Source organism: Kogia breviceps, chromosome 12 (genome assembly GCF_026419965.1).
Source record: "Kogia breviceps isolate mKogBre1 chromosome 12, mKogBre1 haplotype 1, whole genome shotgun sequence".
Lineage (NCBI taxonomy): Eukaryota > Metazoa > Chordata > Mammalia > Artiodactyla > Physeteridae > Kogia > Kogia breviceps.
In genome coordinates, this window is record NC_081321.1 from 79,454,998 (window position 1) to 79,481,546 (window position 26,549).

Sequence of the window (26,549 nt, forward strand, 5' to 3'; positions counted from 1 at the left end):
GAGTCATTCCTCCATCACTCTTTTAAGAAACAAAACATAGCTCCTCCACTAACTGCTCCTGATCACATTGTCTTTCCCCCTACCTAGGAGTAACTGCTGTTCTAATAGTGATTATAAATTTCAGGCATTGTAGTATTTTTATTACATACGTTAGTATCCTTAAGCAGTAGAGTACTGTTTTTAAATTTATATAAATGGTGTCAAACTCTGTGTATTCTTCTGCAGCTCATTTTTTAATCTCAGTACTGTTTGTGAGATTGACTCAAGTTGATTTGTGTAGTCATAGTGATCATTTTCACTACTACATTCTACTTGATCAAGGTTGCACAGTAAGTGGATTTGAACTTAGGTGTGTTTCCTTCAAAGTTCAGGCATTTAGCCGCTATGCTATGCTGCCTCTTGATTTAAAAAAAAGTGTCTTCAGGATATTTTTATAAAGTATTTTCTTCTAATACATAAAAAATGCAAGTCCTAAGAAATTGGGGACAAATAAAATATTCTGAATGTACAAGAGGACTGGGGCAGCGTTCTGAATTTACTTTCTTGAATGTAATGTTCATCTTCTAATAATAGGTTTCAGAGAATGCAGTTTTGAGTTCTTTACGCTGTATTGTGTCTTCTAAAGAGAGAGAGCTGAGAAGTCTTACATTGGGAACAGAGAATGTTTGAACTGCATAAGAGATTAAGGGGGCATAATAGCTGTCTGCCAGTGGTTTTTCCAGGGATCATTTACAGTGCTTGCTAAATAAATATGTAGCTTCCTATTTCCCATTTTAGACGTATCGAATCATAATTTCAGATGTGAGGTTCTTAAAAGTTTATAATTCAGGTGTGAGGTTCTTAAAAGTTTGCCAGGTAGATTCTTAAGGAAATAAGAATTTAAGAATTACTGGCTTAGTGGACTAGCACTTATTCTCTGAAGCTTCATAGGGCAGGAATAGGAATACTAGTAGAAGTTGCAAAGTGCTAGATTTTGGCTTGGATGGAAAAATTCTGGCAATTAAAGGCACTATATGAAATGGATTTCTTAGAAGGTGACCATGAAGAAACTGAAAACCATTTATGAACTATTGCTACTGTGTTTAAATTAGAAAAATGCACCCTTTCCTTGATATGATTTATTGCCATCTGCTGGGAAGTTATCAAAATAAATATAGAAGTCTATTATGACTACAGTGTGAATGGCACCCCTAAAACTGTGCCATACACTACCTGCTCAGCTGTGCTGGGGCATGTGGTAGGTGGAGTAAGGGTGACTCATTGGTGTGGTCTAAGGGCATAGCAGTTGGTATTGGGAGACTTGGAGTTGAATTCTTACTTCAATGTTGACTGTGTGATCTTGAATAAGCTATTTAATCTGTTTGAATATATGTGTCCTCATCTGTAAAATTATAACAATAGTATCTATTCTACTGGTAGTATTTAAGTGATACAGTTCAAATGAGATGTTGGTAACATTGTGGAAACCAGTAACCGGCACATGGTGGCGACTCAGTTTTTCCCTTATGTTTCGCAAAGGGCACTAAATCTCAACCTAGAGTCTCAGACCTATTTGGAAGGGGGTGAAGTGGGGAAGAGTGCGAATTTATTGTAAGGAGAGTCCAAAATCCATATGCTCACCTAGCAGAGTCTGCAGGTGGGATAAATTATATATCTTGCATGTATACATGCAACTATTTAAAACATATATAAGGTGCTATTGTGATTATATTTTTTAACAACTTACTTTAAAGTTTTACTGAATACATAGCTATTTTTGACAAATGGGTTATAAAGTTTTAATAATTAATAAGTACCTCATAGGATTATGGTAATTTAAAAATTAGTCCATTTAAAGCATTTAGTCCAGTACTTGGAACATGTTTTAATTCAGTATTAGGTGTGATGATGACAAAGATGGTGGTGGTGATGATGATGACAGTGTTAGAATGTGGGTGTGGGTGGGGTCTTTGAAGCTCCTTGGTGTTAAGAGGTATCCTTAGAGACTTCTGTTTGTGGCAAAATGGAAAGCTAGATGGCCTGAAAACCCCCTTCCTACAAGACACCTAGAAAGTTTGGACAGAATTGAACAAATATCCTTAAGTACGCCACAGAGCTCACAAGAAAGTAAGGTAAATTCCAGGGGCCAAAATAGAAAGGGGAACTGAAAACCAAAATGGTAAGTTTATGAATAGATGCTACAGTAGGTTGATGGGCTCCGTTACAAAGAAACTTAGATTAACAACCATTTAGGGACAAGAGATGAGCCTTGGGCACGTGAAGGATGGGGCTTGGAACTCAGACTCACACATTTAGTTAGAGCCTACAAGACTCATCTTAGGAAACCGTCGACTAGAAAACTATCTGCCTATTTGGTAGGGAGGTTTCTCAATTTGGGTACTGAAAGTGGAGTAAACGGGAGAAAGTCTCTCTTCCTAATAATTTGGACCTGCCCTCATGTAGGCTCGTTTTTCAAATTTACACTATTTGGGTTGTGATTCTCCCTGAGCCTGTGATTCTTTTTCTCTTTTTAATTAAAACAATTTTATTGAAGTATAGTTGATTTTACAATGTTGTGTTAATTTATGCTGTATTGCAAAGTGATTCATGATGCATATATATATATTCTTTTTCATATTTTTTCTATTATGGTTTAATCACAGGACACTGAATATAGTTCCCTGTGCTATACGGTAGGAGCTTGTTGTTTATGAGCCAGTGATTCTTGAATGGAGATTCATGTCTACATATATCTTTAATGAATGGGTGTAATCAAGTTATGTATATTCCAGAATGCAAGTATGAATTGACATTAGAACATCTATAATGCAGTACACCACATTAGCAGATGAAAAGGAGAAAATAACGACCACCTCATTAGATAAAGAGCTGCAACAAAAGCATCTGATGAAAGTCAACAGCCACCTTTTAAAAAATAACTCTTAACAAGTTAGGAATAGAAGAGAACTTCTGTATCCCATGAAGGGTATCATTCAAGACCTTTAATGACTGTTACACCTATGGTAAAAGATGAAAAGCAGTCCCCTTATATCGATGTAACAACTTAAAGGTATCTGTCATTCTTCTGATCAAAATGTCCTAGGGGCCTTAGACAGCTGTGTGAAAAAAGAAGAGCAGGAGGGAAGGTATAAGGACTGGAAAGCAAGTATCAGACTAGAATAATACGTTGCACACTTTTAGTACTAGCAGTCTAAATGTCCATCAGCAGAAGAGTGGATAAGTGAATTGTGGTGTAGTTCTCAGTACAACACCATTTCATCGTAGCAGTGAAGGTGAGTGAGCTAAAGTGGGCTTGCCTGGCATCATTGCCATCCACTTCTAGAGTCACCTTCACGCTACAGGGGGAAAACCTGGAACTACATTGCCCACGGTCTCATTTCCATACGGTTCGAGGTTAGTCTTCCAGTGAGGGGTATTTGCATGAATTTGTAATACACAAGGGAAGAGAGAGTTCTTATTCTGCAGTGACGGATGGAAGAAGTTAATTGACCAGCCTCGCTGAGCAAGCCCTTGCAATTCACCTGCTTCAGCGTGAGACACTTGAGGTTGTCACCTGCCTCCTGGACTCTTATATTCGTGTAAATTCATCACTGGCAGCTTTCTTGATCTTTGCTCCCCCAGGCCTTCCATCAGTGATGGACACTTCTAGTTCTGTGCATTAAATCCCTTTCTGCTTGCAATACCTAGAGTTGCTCTGTGTTCCTAACTAAACCCTGACTGACACACTGAGTTGCAGGAGAAGATTTCAATGACATATGGTTGAGTGAAAAAAGTGAACCGCAGAATTTTACAAGAGAATTAAAAATATGCAAAGTGATATTGTATATTGTTAATGGACACATACACATGTAGTAAAAGTTTAAAAACATGCAAAAGAATGGTTAAAAACCAAATTCAAGGACAGTGGCTACCTCTAGGGGCAGAGAAGAGGAGAGTCACTATGAACAGTTATACAGGGGATTTCAGTGATCTGCATGTATGTGTTTGCTTTATTTTCTAAACATTTGCTGAAGAAAATATGAAAAATTAGAAAGTTTGAACAAAGCTGGTTGCTCTTTATGTTATTCTCTGTATTTGTCTCTCTGTGAGGATAATTATAATAGAAGGTATTTAGTTTTTGAAAATCACAATGTAGACCATTGGATTTGATGGCCTTCAAGTCTAGATTTCCAGCTCAGAGATTTAAAAAAAATTAACTTTCAAAATAAAGTATGTGAAAATGACAAATTATGAGTTAGATTTTTAAAATTTACTTATACATTTGGTACCATCAGAATTTTGAAAACCATAAAAGGAAGTTATATACATGTTTTTGAAAAGTTTAATTAATATTTGGAAAAATGAACTGTATTTATTATTTTACCTTTATTAATAGTATTCCACGTTTAATCAAAAACAGATATACTTAGAAATATGATGTCGTTGATCTTGGAAAAGCTATTTAAATTTGTTATTTGGTTTTGAACTATTGTTAAAAAGTTGGGAAGTGTTGTATATGATTTTCCCTTAAATTTAATTTTTCTGTTTTGTTTATAAAATTACTTTAGAAAAAACCTGAGGAACAGTTATTTTTGGCCTATGAACTTCTTGACAAAGCCATTGGTGGAATAAATTTGAATTGCATGTTAACTGCTTTGCCAAATGGATCATCAGTGGTTGACCATTGCTATGCCACGGTAAGAATGAGAAACTCTTACATTAGGTTTATTTTACTTAACTAGGAAGAGGGCTGGCCTTGCAGATAGGTAAGTAAAGCATGGTTTGTGGTGGCTTCCCTCTCATAGGCCAGAAATGTATTCCCTTTTTCCCAGAAGAAATCAAGGAGGGTGAGGAGTCTTTGAATCTGTCACTGAAGAGGCTGCTGGTGAATTTGAAAAGCAGATTTCTTAGTGTGTAAGCCAGATTGCAAAGCGTTGAGAAGTGAGCAGACTTTAATGGCTAAGAGTAAAGTGATAACCTGAATGATAATAAGATAGAGCTATTTTTAGTATGTTTTGATAACCATATGCCTTTTTAATTTTTACTTCAATTCTACCGAAGCACACCCACTGTATAGATGGAGACATGTGCAAACCAGTCACACCGAATAGTTTCATAATGGATTTGCATCTTGAACTCATTCAAGCCCAGCACCGAGTGGCTGTTGTGCTTCTTGACCAATTGCAAGGTAGTAATAACCATCAAAGCAAATAACTTGTTCTGAATCAGTTTTAAGACAAATTAAAGTACAGAATCAATTTAATTTGTAAACAGTGTTCTTGTTGACTAGGTGTTTTCCAGATAAATTTCATTATTTTATTTTTTCTTACTTTTCTGATAAATATCAATAGATATGTTTCATTATTTCTTTACACCTTGCATAGCAAATCAGTAAGCTTCTAAAAAATAAAATTGTTTGAGTTATAGTAAATTGTTGATATTTTCTTAATTTAGTGAAGCAAACATTTATTGAATCTGTCAAATCTAGGAACCATATTAAGCTTGGTCCAAATAAGACACAGCCTTTAATTTTGAGCTTCTAGATAAGTAAGCCAACTATACTAGTCAAGGTTAATAAATGCAATAGAAGTGGGCTCAGAGAGTTTCTTATGGGTACACAGAAGAGTATAACAGGGAAGAAAGTCAGGGATGGCTTCTTGGAAGAAGTGATAGTTGACCAGAAAGCTATCTTTATCTTTATCTTCATAAATATCTTTATGAAGAAAATCGAGAAGAAGGCAATCATTTTGAATGGAGAAAGCAACTTTTAGAAAGGTGGAAGCAAACAATTGTATGGTGAAGTCTGGAAAGTGCTGGAATTTTCTTATGGCTGCAGTAAAGAGCACACATGGGAGATTGACACAGATAAGCCTAGAGAGGTAGATCACAGATCTTGAAGGGTTAAAGGGTTTATATTTTATCCTGGAAGCTTTTGAAAAATTTAGAAAGACATCTCTGACAGCAGTGTGAGAGGACAGATGAGTTGGATCCAAGTTGTTTTTGCCTCGTTATTTAGGTAAAGAGGTCAAAACATTTTAAAAAATGCTGATAGTAATTCTAGTGTGCATATAGAAACACAACTACTCAAGTTTCAGGATAAGATTTAAAATATCATTAGGTCTAAAAATCTCTTCTGTTTGAGGTTAAAGTTTGATAAAGCCAAGTTACTCCCGGCATGATTATATAGTCAATAATCATTTAACTACCACTTCCTCATTTTAAATTACTGAGTAATTATAGAATAGAACTGAGTGTTCCAGCCTAACATGACTTCTGATCTCTGTCGAACCCATTCAGATGTCCCATCATATAGACAACTAAACAAATTTAATCAAATGCTGGTTAATTAAATAATTTTTGAGTGCAGACTTTTTCTCCTCAGCTTTATTAAGATATAATTGACATACCACATTATGTAGGTTCAAGGTGTGCAACGTGTAGATTTGATACACTAACATATTACAAGACGATTACTGTCATAGTGTTAGCTAACAGCTCAAGCGTGTCACATAATTCCCGTTTCTTTTTTTGTGGTGAGAACATTCAAGATTTACTCACTTTGCAACTTACAAGTGTCAACTACAGTATTATTAACTGTGATCCATGCTGTACATTAGGTCCCCAGAACTTATTCATCTTATGTACCCTTTGACCAATATCTCTCCATTTTCCCACTTCCTCAGCCCCTGGTAACCACCACTCTACTCTCTGTTTCTATGAGTTTGGGTTTTTTAGATTCCACATATAAGTGATGCCATACAGTATTTGTCTTTCTCTGTGTAACTTATTCCACCAAGCATAACGCCCTTGAAGTCCATCCATATTAATGTAAATGTCTTTCTCCTGACTGAATAATATTCCACTGTGTGTGTGTCACATCTTCTTTTTTTTTTTTTTTTTTTTTTTTTTTTTTGCGGTACGTGGGCCTCTCACCATTGTGGCCTCTCCCGTTGCGGAGCACAGGCTCTGGACGTGCAGGCTCAGCGGCCATGGCTCACGGGCCCAGCCGCTCCGCGGCATGTGGGATCCTCCCGGACCGGGGCACGAACCCGCGTCCTCTGCATCTGCAGGCGGACTCTCAACCACTGCGCCACCAGGGAAGCCCACATCTTCTTTATACATAGTTCACCCACTGATGGATATTTAGGTTGTTGCCATATCTTAGCTATTGCAAATAATGCTGCAGTGAACATGGGACTGTAGATATCTCTAAGATCTTGTTTTTATTTCCTTTGGAGATATACCCAGAAGTAGATTGTTGGATCATATAGTAGTTCTATTTTTAATGTTTTGAGAAACCTCCATAGTGTTTTCCACAGTGGCTTAACCAATTTACATTTCCACCAATAGTGTATAAGGGTATCCTTTAATCCACAGTCTCGCCAATGTTTATTATCTTTTGTCTTTTTTGATGATAGCCATTTTAATAGGCGTGAGGTAATATCTTATTGTGGTTTTGACTTGCATTTCCCTGATGATTAGTGATGTTAAGCATCTTTTCATGTACTAGTAGGCCATTTGTATATTTTCTTTGGAAAAATGTCTGTTTACTCTGCCCATTTTAAAATCAGATTTTTAAATTATTAAATGGCTTGAGTTTTTTATATATTTTGGATATATCTATAGATACCTATATATTTATATATAGATAACCGACTTCAAAAATATGCACAACATTAGAGTTGCAAGTTAAGTTTTATCTGGGGCAAAATGAGGACTCTAGCCTGGGAGACAGCATCTCAGATAGCTCTGAGAAACTGCTCCAAAGAGGTAGGGGGAAGGTCAGTATATATGTGATTTTGGTGAAGGGGGAGTACATGCAATGAAGCACGTATTTTTTTGCAGAAGGTTTCTGCTAGTCACGAGGAGCAGACGTCACCATGAAGGATTTTAGTGCTTTTCTAGATATGAGGAGATCCAAGAATTGGGCTCATAAAAGCAACTCCTGAAAATACCTAACTCTCTGAAGACCTGTTCTGCCAGTTTTTCCCAGAGCACAGAGGGCCTCATTTCTGCTCTCTACCCTGAGCTCCTTTCAGGGGATGTTGAAAGTCAGCAGCTGCAGCAGCACATGATCTAATCCTTGTAGAGGTAGAGAGCAAGTGCCAATGGCGAGTGCCAATTTGTAGTTGACTCTTTCTCTCTCTCTCTCTCTCTCTCTCTCTCTCTGTATATATATTTACATAGGATTAGTTATTATTTCTTTGCAATATCTCTGGATCTGCTTGATGTTTTTCTTTGCTTTATTGGACTGCCACCCTAGCACAGATTATCACTTTTTTTCTCCTGTCATTCTTCACTCTTGTATGCTGCTGTCTGACTAATGTTGCCTAAATACTGCTTTTGTCATTCTTATTCAAGAACTTTACAGTGGTTGTCTATTGATGACTGTGGCATTAAATGTGACTCCTGTATTGGGCATTCAGAGTTTTCTTGCAATCTCATCCTTCTTATCTCCAGTGATTATAATCATGAGAGCTATCACTTAATTAACATTTATAATACCCTAGGTACTGAGAGAATGATGTATTATTTTCCGCTTTGTGTTGCTATTTCCATGAAGATAAATTTCCTTATCCTTTGCCATTAAAGAAACCTTAGGGCTTCCCTGGTGGCGCAGTGGTTGCTAGTCCGCCTGCTGATGCAGGGGACACGGGTTCGTTGCCCTGGTCCGGGAGGATCCCGCATGCCGCGGAGCGGATGGGCCCGTGAGCCGAGGCCGCTGAGCCTGTGCGTCCGGAGCCTGTGCTCCGCAGCGGGAGAGGCCACAGCAGTGAGAGGCCCGCATACCACAAAAAAAAAAAAAAAAAAAAAGAAAAGAAAGAAACCTTATATCCTTTAACGGTGTCTTTTGGCATCTTTTCATCAATCAATCATCATTCCATGGTGACTCATGTGCATTAGCACAAATAATTAAACCTCAATAAAAGGGGTTTATTGTAAGGTTACTACAGGTACACTCATGTACCTTTAAGGACAGAAACAATATATTGCCAGGTCTCATGAGGGCCAGACCTGGAAAATCAAGAATCAGTGCAATATTCTCCATCTCCCTGGACCAGCATACCTTTATCTTCTTCTCCCTCATCCTGCTACCTCTTTCCTGGACCGCCGTGATGGTCAGTCCAAGTTGCACACCAGGCTCTCTCACTGCTCACAATCAACTGGCAATAATTTGTGTGTTAGCTGAAAATCTTGAGAGAGGCTCTGATTTTATCAGCCACAGATAGAGGAGAATGGAGGTCTTCATGTGGTACCCAGAGCTCTTGCAGGAACCATGGATGGAGCAATTTTGAAAAGTTTATGAAAAGGGAAAGTGAACAAAAGTAGGTTGGATCCTATTTATCAACCTTCAAGATAATTTTATTTAAGGTGAAATAGAAAATCAAATATTGTTATAATTAAAAAATTCTTGATCTTCTCATACAGTAGCAAATAAAAGAGAATTTAACGATGAAACTGTATTCGATTTGTTTGAATTTTTATCTATTAATGAAAAAAAAGATGACATGATAGAGGAAGCAATAATTTTACAAATAGTTACTCTTTAGTGTTTAGAAAATATTTCCTTTCTTGAACATAAACCTAATTGTGATAACAATCTTCCTCTCCTTCTTCTTCTTCTTCTTCAGTTTTGCAGACTCCAACTGTTAGCAAAAATAAATCTACCAAAGGTCCAGAAAAGCCAAAAAACCCTGGAAGTCCTGATTGTTTTACAGGTAATTAAATTTTGGATAAACTGTCTTTCCACATTTTTTAAAGATAGTTTTTATGTTGCCCTTTTGGTGAAATGTTTGTTTGCTTTTACAGAATTAAGTGTAATGAATAAAATAAGGAAGAATAAGCTATCCAAAGCAATTTACTTGATGCAGAAAACCCTTCTAATGTTTGAGAAAGATGCAACCTGTACATCTCTACATAACTTCTTGCTGGTAACAATATATCATTTCTCCTTTTAGTCCTGACATGCCACGCCTGTTAAACATGAATGATTTATTTCTCTTTGCTAAAAATAATGTGTTGCCGTTAACATTAGATTATGAACTTTTAGATTTTCCATGTCTAGTCTTCTCTTTGTGAAGTGCAATAGTTCTAAGCAGGGAAATTAATCTGTATCTCCACCCCTGAACTCTTCTGAAATGAGAGGTTCTCTCTCTGCAGGGAGACCTTACATGGGGAGCTAAATAAAATCAGGATTCAAAATGAGGTAAATCGTAGAATGTAAGTGACACTGTGCCAGCATAAATGCATTCCTTATTATGGAACTAAAATACTTAAAGTCCATGGGCTAAAGTACCTTCTCTCAGATGGATATTGCTGATTTATGGACCAATTGCCTTGCTGTTGTTATCTCTCTCCGACCTGGAAATTGTTCTGTCTTCTTACTTATTCACTGTATGTTGATTTTAGAGTTTACATTTCTGAGGGGAATCACATTTCTGTTTTATTTTTGCCCCTGTGTATCACAAAAGTTTGATTGTGTTGGCTGAATGAATGGCATATGATGAGGTAGAGAATACAAGTAGCTTCACTGACAAGGGAAAGAAAAGAGTAAGTCAAAGCTAAGGGAAGGATACAGAGTTTAAGAAGAGTTCGACATATAGTGGGGTCCTCTAATAGAAGAGGGAAGGGGATGAGATTGAAAGCACACATAAAGTGATTCATCTTCAGTGGAGGGAGACACCTCATCCTCTGATATAAAAGGGAAGGAGGAACAGGCAGATGTAGATTTCAGTAAGTCCATTGGTGTGGAGGCAGAGAGTCGAGTGGATGCCTTCTTATCTCAATCATCTGTAAAATAGGAGGCAAGGGAATCTGCCAGCCATGGTGAGTGAGGGTGGCTAGTTGGACTGGGGAGGGAGAAGGTGATTGGAGAGTGGAGAGAAATGGATGAGGGAGCTGACTCTAAGTTAAGGGACTGGTCCGCATCCCGAAGTTCTGGCTGAGGGTGAAGACCGTGGATTGTCAGGTGGCCTCACCTGCATGCTGGTGTGATATTAGCCTGGCGTGGTATTCTCAGTAGCTGTGACAGTAGAGATTTGTACTGGAGTGGATTGTTTTTTTTAAAGTACGAAAGTATAGGTTAAAAGTTCATAATGAAAAGTGGGTGTAGATTGAGTAGGGAAGGAAGTAACACCATCAAGATTTTTAAAGACTTGGTAGACTATGGAGATATCAAGAGATTGGGCATCTCTGAGGTCGGGGACCAGAAAACAGAATCTGAGAGAGCTAGAAGGATAGGTGTTGGAAGTTAGAAAGTATTGGGTTGACCAAAAAGTTCATTCCGGACTTTCTATAAGATGTTACGGAAAAACCTGAACCAACTTTTTGGCGAATGCAATAGAATATTGGAATTTTAGATTTCTGGTATGTAGTACTTCTTGATCATAAGTCCATCACTTCATTCATCCAACATATGTTATTATTATTATTATTTTTGTGGTACGTGGGCCTCTCACTGTTGTGGCCTCTCCCGTTGCGGAGCACAGGCTCCGGACGCGCGGGCTCAGCGGCCATGGCTCACGGACCCAGCCGCTCCATGGCATGTGGGATCCTCCCGGACCAGGGCACGAACCCGTGTCCCCTGCATCAGCAGGCGGACTCTCAACCACTGCGCCACCAGGGAAGCCCCAACATATGTTTTTGAGCGCCTATGATCCATTCAGCAAATGTTTTATTGCAAGTTGACTATGTTCCTGGTATTATGCTGAGTACAAGGGATAAAAACAAACAAAAATCCTTTCTTTATTCAACCAATATTGATGGATTGCCTGCTCTTTGTGGTCTCTGTCTTCAAGATAAATCCAGTCTGTGGGAACATAGATGTGTAAGTAGGTGATTATGAGTCATTGTCATAGGTGTCGTAATTGCAAGAGTGCCAGGGGAATTCAGGAAGGGAATACCTAACCCAACAGTGGGGAATATTTGAAGAAACATCCAGAAAAAGTGACATGAAGTTGAATACTGAAAGACAGGCAGGAGTATCCAGCGAAAGAGAAAGACAAAAGTTGAAAGGACATGCAAGGCAGAGAGAACAACCTGTGCAAAGGTCCTGAGGCTAGAAAGGTCATAGAGTGCTTGTGGTCCTGGAGGTCATTCAGTGTAACAGAAGCTTCGATGCAATGGCAAAGGGGAGGGAAGTGTTTGGAGAGGATGGTAAGAGGTGAGACCAGAGAGAAAGTAGAGTCTAGTTGGTAAGAAGTCTAAGGATTCTGGATAAACAGATGCTATCAGTGTTCAAGGTGGGGAAGTCTGTCCTCGAAGTATTAGGGGAGAGCCTCATTACATTGGAATTTCCAACATCTGAATGAAGGAATTTGATGATGGTATTGGATAGTCTCAGCTGACCAGGCCAAGTGGTGTCTGCTCTCTGCTGGAAGACTCGGGGGTTCAGATCCATTTTCTCAGCACATGCTTCTGCAACTGCTTGCTACTGCCTAGTGCTCGGAGGACATTAGTACTTCAGTCCTATTTCCATGGCAAGTAAAACTTATCTTTCTTTTAGAACTGTTTCTCTCAGGACTCATCTCATGGCCTCTCACAGTCCAGAGAGAGTAAAGCCTCTGGGATTTTTCCCTTTTCTTTTATTATGATGCAATCTTGTCTTCATATTATCATAATATGCCCCTTGCCCTGTTAGGTCTCTGTCTTTCTACCACTGTGACTGGGAACACACGGGAGATGTGAGAGGTCTGAAGTTTTCATGTTCTCCTTGTGTATCTTTTCCTTCTATTTCTTAAGTGAAACTATTTTAACTTACGAAAAATTATAATATCCTCTTAGACTCATGAGAGGCATTTAGAAGCTCTACTTTTTATGAGGAGCCCTCCATAAGAATTGTCACCAGCTGGGAAATGTTGAATATTTATTTAGAAGTCCTGAACTCTTCTATAGCCACCTCTCCTCCTTCGTGCCAATTTTTCATCCGTGTTAAAGCTTAATGATCAGTCCTCAGCGTACTCTCATAAACAACGATGTTATGGCTCAAATAATTGCCAAAGTTTCTTTCCTTAAAGAAGACAAATAAATTTCATTCCCTTGGCAGTCATTTTCTTTTTGGGCTATATTACAACATGCTTTACATTATCACGGTCTGGTACTAAAATTATCCCCAAATCAGTATTTGATGTGTCACCTGATACCATAAAAAAGATTTGAAAAGCCTGGGTCTTTGCAGAACCCTTAAATAATTCATACCCTGTTTTAGTTTTTCAGAAGTTTCCCGACCTTGTGGAGATGGATACTCTCATCAGGTGTCTGTTTTATTCCAAATCCATTAAAGGTGGACTAGCTTGTTGCCTCGGATGAGGGACAAACCTTTGATAAGAACCCATTAGCGATGGGTGGCTTTTTTTCTTGATTGTGGGGCTTTATTTTTCTCATTTACCTGTCTCGGTTATTTGACTTCTGGAAGTCCATATTGGCATTTTACACATTATACCTCAGATTTATTTTAATGGATTGCACCTAGAACCAGCCTGTGCTGTCCCTGATTTTCTACTTCTGATAAATAGAGGAATCAGCATATGGCTTATGATCATCACTTCTAGTTCACTTCAGAGTCCAGCAGCCCAACATTCAGTATCTTTTTTTTTTTTTTTTTTTTTGTGCTACACGGGCCTCTCACTGTCGTGGCCTCTCCCGTTGCGGAGCACAGGCTCCAGACGCACAGGCTCAGCTGCCATAGCTCACGGGTCCAGCTGCCCCGCGGCATGTGGGATCTTCCCGGACCGGGGCACGAACCCGTGTCCCCTGCATCGGCAGGCGGACTCTCAACCACTGCGCCACCAGGGAAGCCCCCAACATTCAGTATCTTTGCAGAGCAATTCCTCACTAGGAAGAGGCAGGAATACTCCTCAATCCAAGTGCTAAGGGTACCAGGGCAGGGTTGTAGACTGTTGTTTTCTGTCCAGCATTTAGTTCCATCTTCCAAACATCACCTTTGGAGGAATTTTTTCTTCCCCACCAGAAGAAATCAGGTAGGACTTTGCAGGGCCTCTCTTCTCTGCCAGCCAAGAGGAGGACTGGTCATGCAAGCTAGGCTGATTGGTTGCTCCCTCCTTGGAATCTGAATCTTGAACAGAGGGATACAAAGACAAAAAGTAGTTGGCATTTATTCATTCCAATGCGTGTGTCCTGATTAGACTATGTTAGTTGTGTTCTGTAGACCCTTTGGCCTCTCTGGACCTGCTGTGCTCCAAGCCTCATGTTGCTGTTGCTTCTGTTGCAAAGAACCCTAACTGACGCCTCTAGTGTTCCCCTAGGACTATATGTTGAAACTTAAATCAGTAATTGACATGATTTTAGCAGTTCTGGAATCCAGTCATAATGCTTCAACTCTAAGCAAAGGAGCATTATAGATTAGCAGGTTATTTTTTATGATCAATACAGAATCTAATTTTATGGTCCTAATTTGAAACCAGAACTCATGAAGAAGCCCAGGCCACTAGAAGTTCTAATGACTCCTGGCTCTAATACTTCCTGAATTTACATCTTGATGGCCCCTAAATACCATTGTATTAACTATTTAGCAGTAATTGGATTACCAAGTGAAATGATTTTTCCTATTTTATAGTATTTTAGTCAAATTAATTCTATCTGCTTTCTTTAGGAAAAATATATGTAAACCAATATTCTTCAGAGATCTTCTCAGTTCTTTTTAATTGTTTAATGCTGAAGTCTTCCTCATAAAGAGTAAAACCTTTTTTGATTCTAACCCCCCTCTTTTGAGGTCATGTTTTGACCCACAGTCTTCAAACTACTGACAGAGATTTTAGAATATTTACATTTTAGGATTTTTTTCTTTTAAATATTTTGATGTTATTGTATCAAAAACTTCATCTCTGGTTGCCTCTCCATGATTCTTTATAACTTCACTTTGTATTAAGACCAGAAATCATAATGGTTAGGAGTATAAGGGTCTTGGATTAGAGTTTTGGTACTGCCCGCTGACTAGCTGTATGACCAAGGTCAAGTTACCCATGCTCTGTTAAGTTTTAATTCCTTCATCTGTAAAATGGGTGTTCTTGGGAAGATTCAATGAAATGATGCCTATAAAATGCTTAGCATTTGGCATAGAATAAGCAGTCAATAAATGTTAGCCGTCATCATTACTACTATTTTATCTTCTAATTTAAGCACTCTGGAATATTCTATTTTGTCATATCAGTATGATTTTTGGTGCTTTAGATATATTTTTCTCTATTAAACTACACATTTCTTTCTGTCTTTTCTCTTAGATCTTATAAAGCGTATATTTTATTCTCAGCAATATTCTTTGCCAGAATTCTTGGATATGACAACCTACTTTTCATCTTCTTCTGAAATGTACATCATATTGTTGAGAACCCAGAATACACCTTGGGAGATCTACTAGATGAGTAATAAATATGGTACTTTATCATTCCAGTCTTGTGATAGTTGTTGAGGTGTGTCCTAATCACGGCCTTCCAGATTGCATTACATCTTTCTGCAAGTGTTTTGCTGCACTGTGGATGTTAAGTCGTTTTCAAATGTATTTAATGTCAATCTGTCATCATAAGCCTTGAGTAACTTGTAAAAAGAGGCAGGTCACACATTCTCTAGTGGAAACCATAGGCAGAGAGATTTGCATTCAGACTATAGTACTTTGGACTTCAGTACTATTGTTTTGTGGCAATAAAACAATATATTTTTAAAAAAATTGAAGTGCAGTTGCTTACAATATTATATGTTACAGGTGTACAATATAGTGATGCACAACTTTGAAAGGTTATACTCCATGTATAGTTATTATAAAGTATTGGCTTTATTCCCTATGTTGTACAATATATCCTTATAGCTTATTTTATTTTAATTAAAAAAATTTTTATTGGAGTATAGTTGACTTACAATGTTATGTTAGTTTCAGGTGTACAGCAAAGTGAATCAGTTATCCATATACATATATCTACTCTTTTTTATTTTTTTTTAATTATTATTATTTTTTTTGTGGTACGCGGGCCTCTCACTGTTGTGGCCTCTCCCGTTGCGGAGCACAGGCTCCGGATGCGCAGGCCCAGCGGCCATGGCTCACGGGCCCAGCTGCTCCGCGGTATGTGGGATCTTCCCGGACCGGGGCACGAACCCGTGTCCCCTGCATCGGCAGGCGGATTCTCAACCACTGCGCCACCAGGGAAGCCCATCTACTCTTTTTTAGATTCTTTGCCCACATAGGTCATCACAGAGTATTAAGTAGAGTTTCCCATGCTATACAGTAGGTCTTTATTAGTTATCTATTTTATATATAGTAGTGTATATATGTCAATCCCAATCTCCCAATTTATCCACCCCACCCTTTCCTCCCTGGTGACCATAAGTTTGTTTTCTATATCTGTGACTCTATTTCTGTTTCCTAGATCAGTTCATTTGTACCCTTGTTTTTAGATTCCACATATAAGCGATATTACATATTTGCCTTTCTCTATCTGACTTACTTCACTCAGTATGACAATATCTGGGTCCATCCATGTTGCTGCAAATGGCATTATTTCATTCTTTTTTATAGCTGAGTAAATTCCATTGTATATATGTACCACATCTTCCTTATCCATTCTTCTGTCAGTGGACATTTAAGTTGCTTCCATGTCTGGCGATTGTAAATAGTGCTGCAGTGAACATCAGGGTGCATGTGTCTTTTTGAATTATGGTTTTCTGCAGATATACGCCCAGGAGTGGGATTACTGGATCATATGGTAAGCAACTGACCAAGGATTAATCTCCAAAGTATACAAGCAGCTCATGCAGCTCAATATCAAAACAACAAACAACCCAATCCAAAAATGGGCAGAAGATCTAAATAGACATTTCTCCAAAGTAGACCTACAGATTGCCAACAAACACATGAAAAGATGCTCAACATCACTAATCATTAGAGAAATGCAAATCAAAACCACAATGAGATATCACCTCACATCAGTTAGAATGGGCATCATCAAAAAATCTACAAACAGTAAATGCTGGAGAGGGTGTGGAGAAAAGGGAACCCTCCTGCACTGTTGGTGGGAATGTAAATTGATACAGCCACTATGGAGAACAGTGTGGAGAGTTCCTTAAAAAACTACAAATAGAACTACCATATGACCCAGCAATCCCACTACTGGGCATATACCCTGAGAAAACCATAATTCAAAAAGAGTCATGTACCACAGTGTTCACTGCAGCTCTATTTACAATAACCAGGACATAGAAACAACCTAAATGTCCATCAGCAGATGAATGGATAAAGAAGATGTGGCACATATAGGCAATGGAATATTACTCAGCCATAAAAAGAAAGTAAATTATTTGTAGTGAGGTGGATGGACCTAGAGACTGTCATACAGAGTGAATGAAGTAAGTCAGAAGGAGAAAAACAAGTACCGTATGCTAACGCACATATATGGAATCTAAAAAAACGGTACCAATGAACCTAGGGGCAGGACAGGAATAAAGACACAGACATAGAGAATGGACTTGAGGACACGGGGAGGGGGGAGGGTAAGCTGGGACCAAGTGAGAGAGTAGCATTGACATATGTGCACTACCAAATGTAAAACAGATAGCTAGTGGGAAGCTGCTGCATAGCACAGGGAAATCAGCTCTATGCTTAAGAGGTGGGATGGGGAGGGTGGGAGGGAAGCTGAAGAGGGAGGGGATATGGGGATATAGGTATACATATAGCTTATTTACTTTGTATTACAGCAGAAACTAATACACCATTGTAAAGCAATTATACTCCAATAAAGATATAAAACAAACAAAACAGTATGTTTTGTTAGACATATTAGGCAACATGTTGGCCATGGATAGGCAAGCCACATCCATATTGATAATACTTTCTCTTTCACAGTTAAGTAGAGCTGGTTTCATGCAAATTTTTCTATCTTGATTTTTGGGGTCTTCTTTTCTGGTGATATTTCCTCCTTCTACTTGAGGAACCCCCTTTAAAAAACCCCTAGTCACTTTCTTTTCTTTAATTGAGGTGTAATAGGCAACATTGTATTAGTTTCAGGTGTACAACATCATAATTCCATTTTTATATATATTGCTAAATGGTCACCACAAGTCTTGTTAACTTATGTTACTATGTATTAGTAATATATTATTAACTTATGTAATTGTCACCATACAGTTACACATTTTTTCTTATGATGAGAACTTTTAAGATCTACACTTTTAGCAACTTTCACATATGCAATACAGCATTAACTATATTCACCATGCTGTGCATTATATCCCCATAACTTATTTATTTTATAACTGGGAATCTGTACCTTTTGACCCCCTTCACCCATTTTTGCCCACCTCCAACTCCCTACCTTTGGCAACCACCAATCTGTTCTCTGCATCTGTGAGCTTGGTTTTTGTTTTTGTTTTTGTTTTTTATTGTATTCTACATGTACGTGAGATCGTATGGTGTTTATCTTTCTCTGTCTAGCTTCTTTCACTTATCATAATGCCCTCAAGGTCCATCCATTCTGTTGCAAATGGCAAGATTTCATTTTTTTTAATGGCTGAATAAAATTCCATTATTTATCCATCCATCTCACATTTTTCTCTATCCATTCCTCCAGTGGTGCAGTTTTAGGTTATAAATGATGTTACAGTGAACATGGGAGTGCATATATCTTTTTGAATTAGTATATTAATCACTTTCTTATAAGTGGAATTTTATTAGCAGCTCAATGATTTACCTCGCTAAGTTAGGATTTTAATTTCTAACTAGCATTAGGTCTACCTTGAGTTCTATTAGAGAATTTATCTGATTTACCTAAATCAAGGACTCTGTCTTAGACTTTTCTCTCGTTACCTTTCACTTAAAACTTTAATATGTTTATTAATCTATTTCAAATTGGACCATGGGATCTGAATTAGGGGGTCTCAAGTTAAAATTGGTCAAGACCCAATCAGAACGTTTTAGACATGATGTCTTAAAATGAGTTATAGTAAAGATCATCCTCATCTTTTATAATTTCTTATGTCTTTCAGTCAAAACATATTTATTGAGCCCAAAGAGATAAAGCACTGTCCTTGCCATCAAGGACAGTGTTTAATCAGTTTTAAGTGTCCCCTTCTCTTCAGTTTTTTGGAATAGTTTGAGAAGGATTGGCGTTAATTCTTTAAATTTCTGGCAGAATTTGCCACTGAAACCATCTGTTCCTGGACTTTTCTTTATTGGGAGGATTTTGATTACTTATTCATTTTCTTACTTGTTACTGGTCTGTTCATATTTTGTTGCTTTATGATATTTCACTATTGGTAAGTTGTATGTTTCTAGGAATTTCTTCTAGGTTATTCAATTGTTGGCATATAATTGTTCATAGTAGTCTCATGATCCTTTGTATTTCTGTGGTGTCAGTTGTAATGTTTCCTATTTCATTTCTGATTTTATTCATATGTCATCTCTGTTTTTTTATTAGTCTAGCTAAAAGTTTGTCAATTTTGTTTGTCTTTAAAAAAATGAGGTTTTATTTTAGTTGAGCTTTTCTATTGTCTTTATGGTCTCTATATCCCCTCTGATCTTTGTTATTCCTTCTACTAACTTTGGACTTAGGTTTTTTTGTTCTTCTTCTCATTCCTTGAGGTGTGAAGTTAGATTGTTTATTTGATATCTTTCTTTGTTCTTAAGGTGGACATTTTTGCTAAAATCTTCCCTCTTAGAACTACTTTTGCTGCATCCTATACATTTTAGTATGTTGTGTTTTCATTTTTATTAGTCTTATGATACTTTTGGACTTCTCTTTCGATTTCTTTTTTAAAAAATTAATAATGAATCTTAAAAACTTCAAATATCTTTTTGGCCATTGAGCATGCAATCATATTTTTCTCATTTGATTTATGGATAAATTAAATTATATCCTTAGACTTCCTAATATTAAATCATCCTTTTATTCCTGGGAGAGAGACAATATAATTACAGTACATTATTCCTTTAACATATTGTTAGATCAATGTATTAGTATTTTATTTAGGATGTTTACATTTATATTTGTAAGGAGATTGCTCTATGTTTTTTTTTTTTTTTTGCGGTATGCGGGCCTCTCACTGTTGTGGCCTCTCCCGTTGCGGAGCACAGGCTCCGGACGCGCAGGCCTAGCGGCCATGGCTCACGGGCTTCGTTGCTCCGCGGCATGTGGGATCTTCCCGGACCAGGGCACGAACCCGTGTCTCCTGCATCGGCAGGCGGACTCTCAACCACTGCGCCACCAGGGAAGCCCTGCTCTATGTTTTTAAGTGCAGTCATTTTTTCAGGTTTTGTTATCAAAGCTATAATAATTTTAGAATATTATTAGAGGAGCTTTCTCTGTAGTTAGAAATTTTTAAAATGGCATAGGAATTAATCAGTTCATTGAGATTCAAAATATTTTTAAAAATAATATCAGTTGAGACTGATGCTTGTGGGAAAGTCTTTTTGGATATCTTTTTTGGATATCTTTCCCAGTTTCTTTCATCATTATTCCTGTGTTCAGGTTTTTCTTCTTGAGTCAGTTTTTGTATTTTCATCTCCAGTGACCAGGGATGCTGTGCATCTTTTCATGTGCTCACTGGCCATTTGTGTATCTTCTTTGGAGAAATGTCTATTCAAACTCCTTGTTCATTTTTAAATGGGGTTGTCTTTTTATTATTGATTTGTAATGGTTCTTTATATATTCTGAATACACGTCCTTTATCAGATATATGATTTGTAAATATTTTGTCCCATTCTGTCAGTTGTCTTTTTTTTTTGATGGTATCATTTGAAGTTTTTAATTTTGATGAATTTCAGTTTACCTACTTTTCAAACTCTTGAAATGTGTTTTCCTATTTTCACACTTTATTATAGGAAGCATATTCTTTAATTGAGAAGACCGAAGCAGAACAAAGTGTCCTGTATTCATATCAGAAATATGTGGAAATTGCCAAAAGAAAGAAGAGCAGAGTCCCTCCTCCACCCATCCTGCTAGCCCGAACTCATTGTTCTGTGACATTAAAACCTGCTCCATTTATTTCTGATGTTAAGGTATGTTGTCTATTATGACCTTTACCTCATGGAAAGCAACATAAGTACTTTTATGACTATAATGATGGATACTTTTATTGCCTTTAGGGCTTGAATAATCTTATTTATTAATATAAACACTGAACACTGGGATAGTATTCCAGTGTCTTAACTATCTGTAGTTTCTTCATGACCCTTTTGCCTTTATGCTGTTTCCCTTTTGGCTCCTTATAGCTTCGCTATAAGAAACTTACTCCTGTATTGCTACACCCAGATATATAGTAAGGAGAAATGAGAGAGAAGCATTTCGAAGTTTCTTCCTCACCATGACACAGTCATATGCTGACATCCTAGTGTGCTCAACTTCGAGAAGGTTTACTTGAAACGGAATCAGGCATTTGAAAGGGATAGAAGTTACTCTGAGAGCCAATGATGAAGATAAGAAAATTTGGGGGTGGTGAATTTAGAGACTCTTCCGAAAGTAAATGGGGATTTACTGTGTAAATGGGGATTCTTTTAATGCAAACAAATGATAATTCCAACCACATTATAAGTCATAACTCTATGTATTTATTGAAGCTCTTTCTCCCAGCCCCAGTGCCTTGGAACTTAGCCTAAATGGGACCGTTATTTGCGATTTAGTTTCCTCATAAGCATTTGGTTCCACCTAATTTATATTTTAAATATTACATTTTCCTCTATTGGGTGATGAACACATGCTCTTTGGTGTTGTAGAAAAAACAAAGTTGTTTCTTTGATTATTCTTAGGATGTTCTGCTTGAACTTAAATACATCGTCTTGATATAGTGGAAAGGGCATGGGCTTTGAAGTCAGACAAATACAGATTTAAAATTCTAGCTCTACCCCAGCAGTATGACCTTATGAAATGTAAAAATACTTTCTGAGGTTTTTAAAAAAATTTGCTTTTGTTATCTTTTCATTTGTAAAATGTTTCTTCTGTGAAAATTAAATGAGATATTATAGCATATTCTTGGCATATTAACAGATGTCCTTCCATCCCTTGTATTAAACATATGTAGTAAAGTTAGCTAAAAATCAGTTAATGAGGTTATACACTGTGATTATATTATCTGATGATTTTTTTCCCGTAAATTCTGTCCAGTGACGTTATTGAGTGTCTGCTATCTGTCAAGCTCTATGTGAGGTAACGTATGAAAATAAACGCAAATAAACCATGGTTCCATATTTTGAGAAGCTTCCGACTAATGGGAGGTGGACATCAGTGAGAAGTAATACCACCTTCATAATGCCTTATAATCTGAGGAACAGAAGCAACATTCATCCTAACTGTGCTATAATAAATGCATTATTGCAGTTGCTAGTAGTTTTAAAATTCAACTTTGGATTTTGGGGATCTGTTTAAGAATAAGGATCACTGACTTTGGAAATTCAGTACAGAACTAAGACTGGATTATTTGCCAAGAGTTTTCGTTTGTTTTTACTTGAATGTTTTGATTTATTTATCCAGGTTCTTATTTTTTATGTATCTCAAATTAGTGACTAGTTTATTTCATAATGCTTATTAATAGGAAGACATAAGCATCCCAAACTTGACCTGTACTTGTAGGACTTGTCACTCAGCACATGATGTGAAGTTGATGTATATTATAGGTTGGTAAAGTTGTGTGCTCCTGGAAATTATACCTTCTGTTATCCACTCCATAGCACTAGATGGTGCTATGGACTTAAATACCTTTTCTAGTTTGAGATTTCAGCCATCTTTTGTTTTATCAAAACCTCTTGTTAAGGCATTTGTTGCATTAACATCTGTTTTAATGGTTGAAAATGCTAGTGTTATTTGTAAACTTTTACTTCCAAAGTTAGTGGTGGTTTGTCCATGGTGTCGTTTCTCTTACATAGACTCTAAGGACACAGTCTTCTAATAGTTTCACAAACTAAGATGTTTTCATCCGTGGAACAGAATAGAAATATAAAGCCTGCTTGTAAAAATGCTTTTAGAGAAAATTTACCCTTCAAATTCTGGTTTGTATGTAGAGCTTAACTTAGAGCAATAATGATCTAAGTCAGGGGTCCACAACCCCCGGGTCACGGACTGCTACCGGCCCGCGGCCTGTTAGGAACCGGGCCGCACAGCAGGAGGTAAGCGGCGGGCGTGGGAAGCTTCATCTACCACTCCCCATCGCTCCCTATTGCTGGCATTACCTCCGGTACCATCACCACACCGCCGCCCCCGCCCCGTGCCCCGGTCCGTGGAAAAATTGTCTTCCACAAAACCGGTCCCTGGTGCCAGAAAGGTGTGGGGGGGGGACGGCTGATCTAAGTCATAAAACACCATCGTTACGCCTTCCCCCTCCCTGTCCCATGGTACTATTTTTGCATGAAAAATCAAGGAAAGGTAGTTTCTAAATTTTTCTGAGATTCAGCTGAGTTTTTTTCTCCTGGCCTCCAGCTTCCAAGTTCCTTCAACATTCTCTTTGTCCGTGAACTTCTGCCCTTCTGCTCTTTAATCACCTGAGAAATTTTCTTTGCAAACACAAAAGTTCGGCTGTTTGTACCAGACAGTCTTATTCATTGAGACTAGGCAGGCTTAGGTATATGTAATTTCTAAAAATGGTTGATTCTGTACAAACTGTATTTTAAAAAATGATTCTTGTGCATAGTCAGAGTTGAGAACTACTTGCACAGACAAGATACAATGAGGATTTTTCCATTGACCCAGAGGAAGAAATAGCAGGCTAAGCTGTAAGAGGCAGTTGCTTCTTAGAGACGATTACATGTCCCTTATTTTCCATTTTAGGAGTTGAGATGTTGTGAGGTGGAGCCTTTGGGAAAAGGGAATGCCACAGTGATGACAACCCTTCCATCACTAATCCCTGGACAGTATGGCTCCTAATAATGCTTCTCCCTAGGTATCAACTCTCTCTCTTACCCCCTACAGTGAGAATAGTGCATTACCATGAGGAATCTCCATTATTTTGACATCTTGGCAAAAAGACCATTGTCTAACCATTTAATAAAGCTTAAGTTTGATTGTTTCTGTGTAATTTGCATTTTGTTTTATATCTGTATTTAAGAATTGTCAAAAGAATATCATGTTTCAGAAAATTTATAAACTAGAGGAAAATAAATTATCCGTAGTCTTACCATTTAATCATCCGAACTCTACTACTATTCTTTTTTTTTTTTTTTTTATGTGGTACGCGGGCCTTTCACTGTTGTGGCCTTTCCCGTTGCGGCGCACAGGCTCAGGACGCACAGGCTCTGCGTCCATGGCTCACGGGCCCAGCCGCTCCGCGGCACGTGGGATCTTCCCAGACCGGGGCACGAACCCGTGTCCCCTGCATCGGCAGGCGGACTCTCAACCAGTGCGCCACCAGGGAAGCCCTCTACTACTATACTTATTTAGGAACATTTTCTTTCAGGATTTTTCATATGTATTTTTACTTTTTACTTAAAATACTACAGTTTAGTATCTTGCTTTTTTTTTTACTACTTGCTTTTTGTCCCGTATTATTAAATAATATATGAAAATCATTTTGGAGTAGGTCTTTTTTTCATCAAGATGATGTCATCTTTGGAGTCACTCCCTGCCACTGTCTGATCTTGGGCAAGTTATTGAACATCTCTGCATCTCCATCTTTTGTAAAGCAAAATGGCAATAGAAATCCTATCTCATAGGGATGTTTCAAATATGAGAAAGTATATGTAAATTTCCTAACAATGCTTAACACATAGGAACTGCTCACTTAATAGTAGTTAAAAATAATTAATAATGAATAATATTTTAGTCTTTGTGGTCCCAGGTAAACTATATTTGTCTTTTTTTTTTTTTTTGCGGTATGCGGGCCTCTCACTGTTGTGGCCTCTCCCGTTGCGGAGCACAGGCTCCGGACGCGCAGGCTCAGCGGCCATGGCTCACGGGCCCAGCCGCTCCGCGGCATGTGGGATCCTCCCGGACCAGGGCACGAACCCGTGTCTCCTGCATCGGCAGGCGGACTCTCAACCACTGCGCCACCAGGGAAGCCCTATATTTGTCTTTTTTAAGAGTAAATCTAAGTACTTTTATAAACTTAGGTTTCATGTTTTAAAACTTGAATAGTTATATTTTTATGTAGAAAAGTATTCCTTTTGCCACATCATGATAAAAGAAATTGAGTGCTTTGTTAAACAGACTATGGATGACGGGCTCATCTCTCTCCGTGGCAGGTCTCTTGGTACTGCATTTTGGGTTGCAAAGCAGAAGGGAGCTATGGAAAAGTGAGACTGAACAATAATCATCTCCCAAACTCAGGAGAAGCGGTACGTCGAATGAAAAAAACCTCTGAATGTCAGGAAATCTTACCAAAAGTCTCATTAATGACAATTGAGCGTTCATTTTTTTCCTTTCTGTAGTCATTATTTCACTGAATTTGTCTAATTTCATTTTGAGTCATAACTAAAATCCAACAGTAAATGAAAAAGGTTTTTTTTCCCTTAACATAGAGGTCACTTAATTATATTTTTAAAGACCCATTTAATTTTCCATGCATAACTTGAAATATATTTTTGTTAATAGATACCGGCTGATGGCAAAAGCATTTTTGAAGTAAAAGGTTTAGAAACCAATGAAAAATACATCTTTGCAATTGCTGCTTATTGTTCTAATGGAAAGCTTATTGGTGATGCTATTGGGGAGACGACTAAACCGATTCTGGTTTACCCACCTCTTTCTGCTGTTACGGCTCGGATGTTATTAACACAGGTAAAAGAGATTTCTTCTAATTTCTTCCTCTGTTTTTTCCTGTTAAGCAGTTACTAAGTAATTTCTGATGAAAAAAAAGTCACAGGAGATATTCTAAAGCACTCCTGTAATATATATTTTCCATGATTGCAGTTTAGTCTCATAAAATAGAAATCATTCCTTCTCTTATTCCTGAGTTTGCTTTTTACAATAACACTTTTTTCCTGGATTTTAAATGCAACACACATTGATTTTAGAAATTTTGGAAATAAATGTTACCTGTTTTCCTATCATTCAGAGGAGCAGTTCTTAACCTGAAGCAATTTTGGCCCCCGGGGGGACATATATGTCAATGTCTGGAGACATTTTTGGTAGTCACAATCTAGAGGAGTGCTGCTGGCATCTAGAGGGTAGAGGTCAGGGATGCTGATAAGCACCCTACAATGGAAAGGGCAGCACCCCTCCCCCAACAAAGTGTTATCCGGTCCAGAATGTCAACAGTCCGAAGGTTGAGCAACCCTGATCCAGAGATATCCTTTTCTTTGTGTGTGTATGTATACATACACACATATATATGTCTACACACAATATGTACAGAGACATATATACACATATGTATGTGAATTTATGTATAATATATAATTTTAGTCATAGTGTACATATTATTTTACATCTGATATTTCCATTTAATACATAATTGACTTTTTTCCATTCCATTAAGTATTGTTTCAAAACATAAATTTTAACATCTGCATGGCATTGCATCTTAAAAATATATCACAGTGTAGTATACGTATACACAATGGAATACTACTCAACCATAAAAAAGAATGAAATAATGCTATTTGCAGCAACACCGATGGACCTAGAGATTATCATACTTGAGTAAGT

At 37.7% G+C, this 26,549-nt stretch overlaps 1 protein-coding gene across 2 annotated transcripts in view; it reads left to right on the forward strand.

The window, feature by feature from the left end:
• CFAP54 (cilia and flagella associated protein 54) overlaps positions 1 to 26,549 on the forward strand; it is a 281,143-nt gene that overhangs the window by 50,526 nt on the left and 204,068 nt on the right. For both annotated transcript variants that reach the window (XM_059082492.2, XM_059082493.2), the window contains exons 16-22: positions 4,548 to 4,676; positions 5,041 to 5,167; positions 9,612 to 9,698; positions 9,790 to 9,911; positions 20,801 to 20,977; positions 25,145 to 25,237; positions 25,494 to 25,679. In XM_059082492.2, coding sequence (XP_058938475.1) covers positions 4,548 to 4,676; positions 5,041 to 5,167; positions 9,612 to 9,698; positions 9,790 to 9,911; positions 20,801 to 20,977; positions 25,145 to 25,237; positions 25,494 to 25,679 — 921 coding nt within the window. The remainder of the gene's footprint in view (positions 1 to 4,547; positions 4,677 to 5,040; positions 5,168 to 9,611; positions 9,699 to 9,789; positions 9,912 to 20,800; positions 20,978 to 25,144; positions 25,238 to 25,493; positions 25,680 to 26,549) is intronic.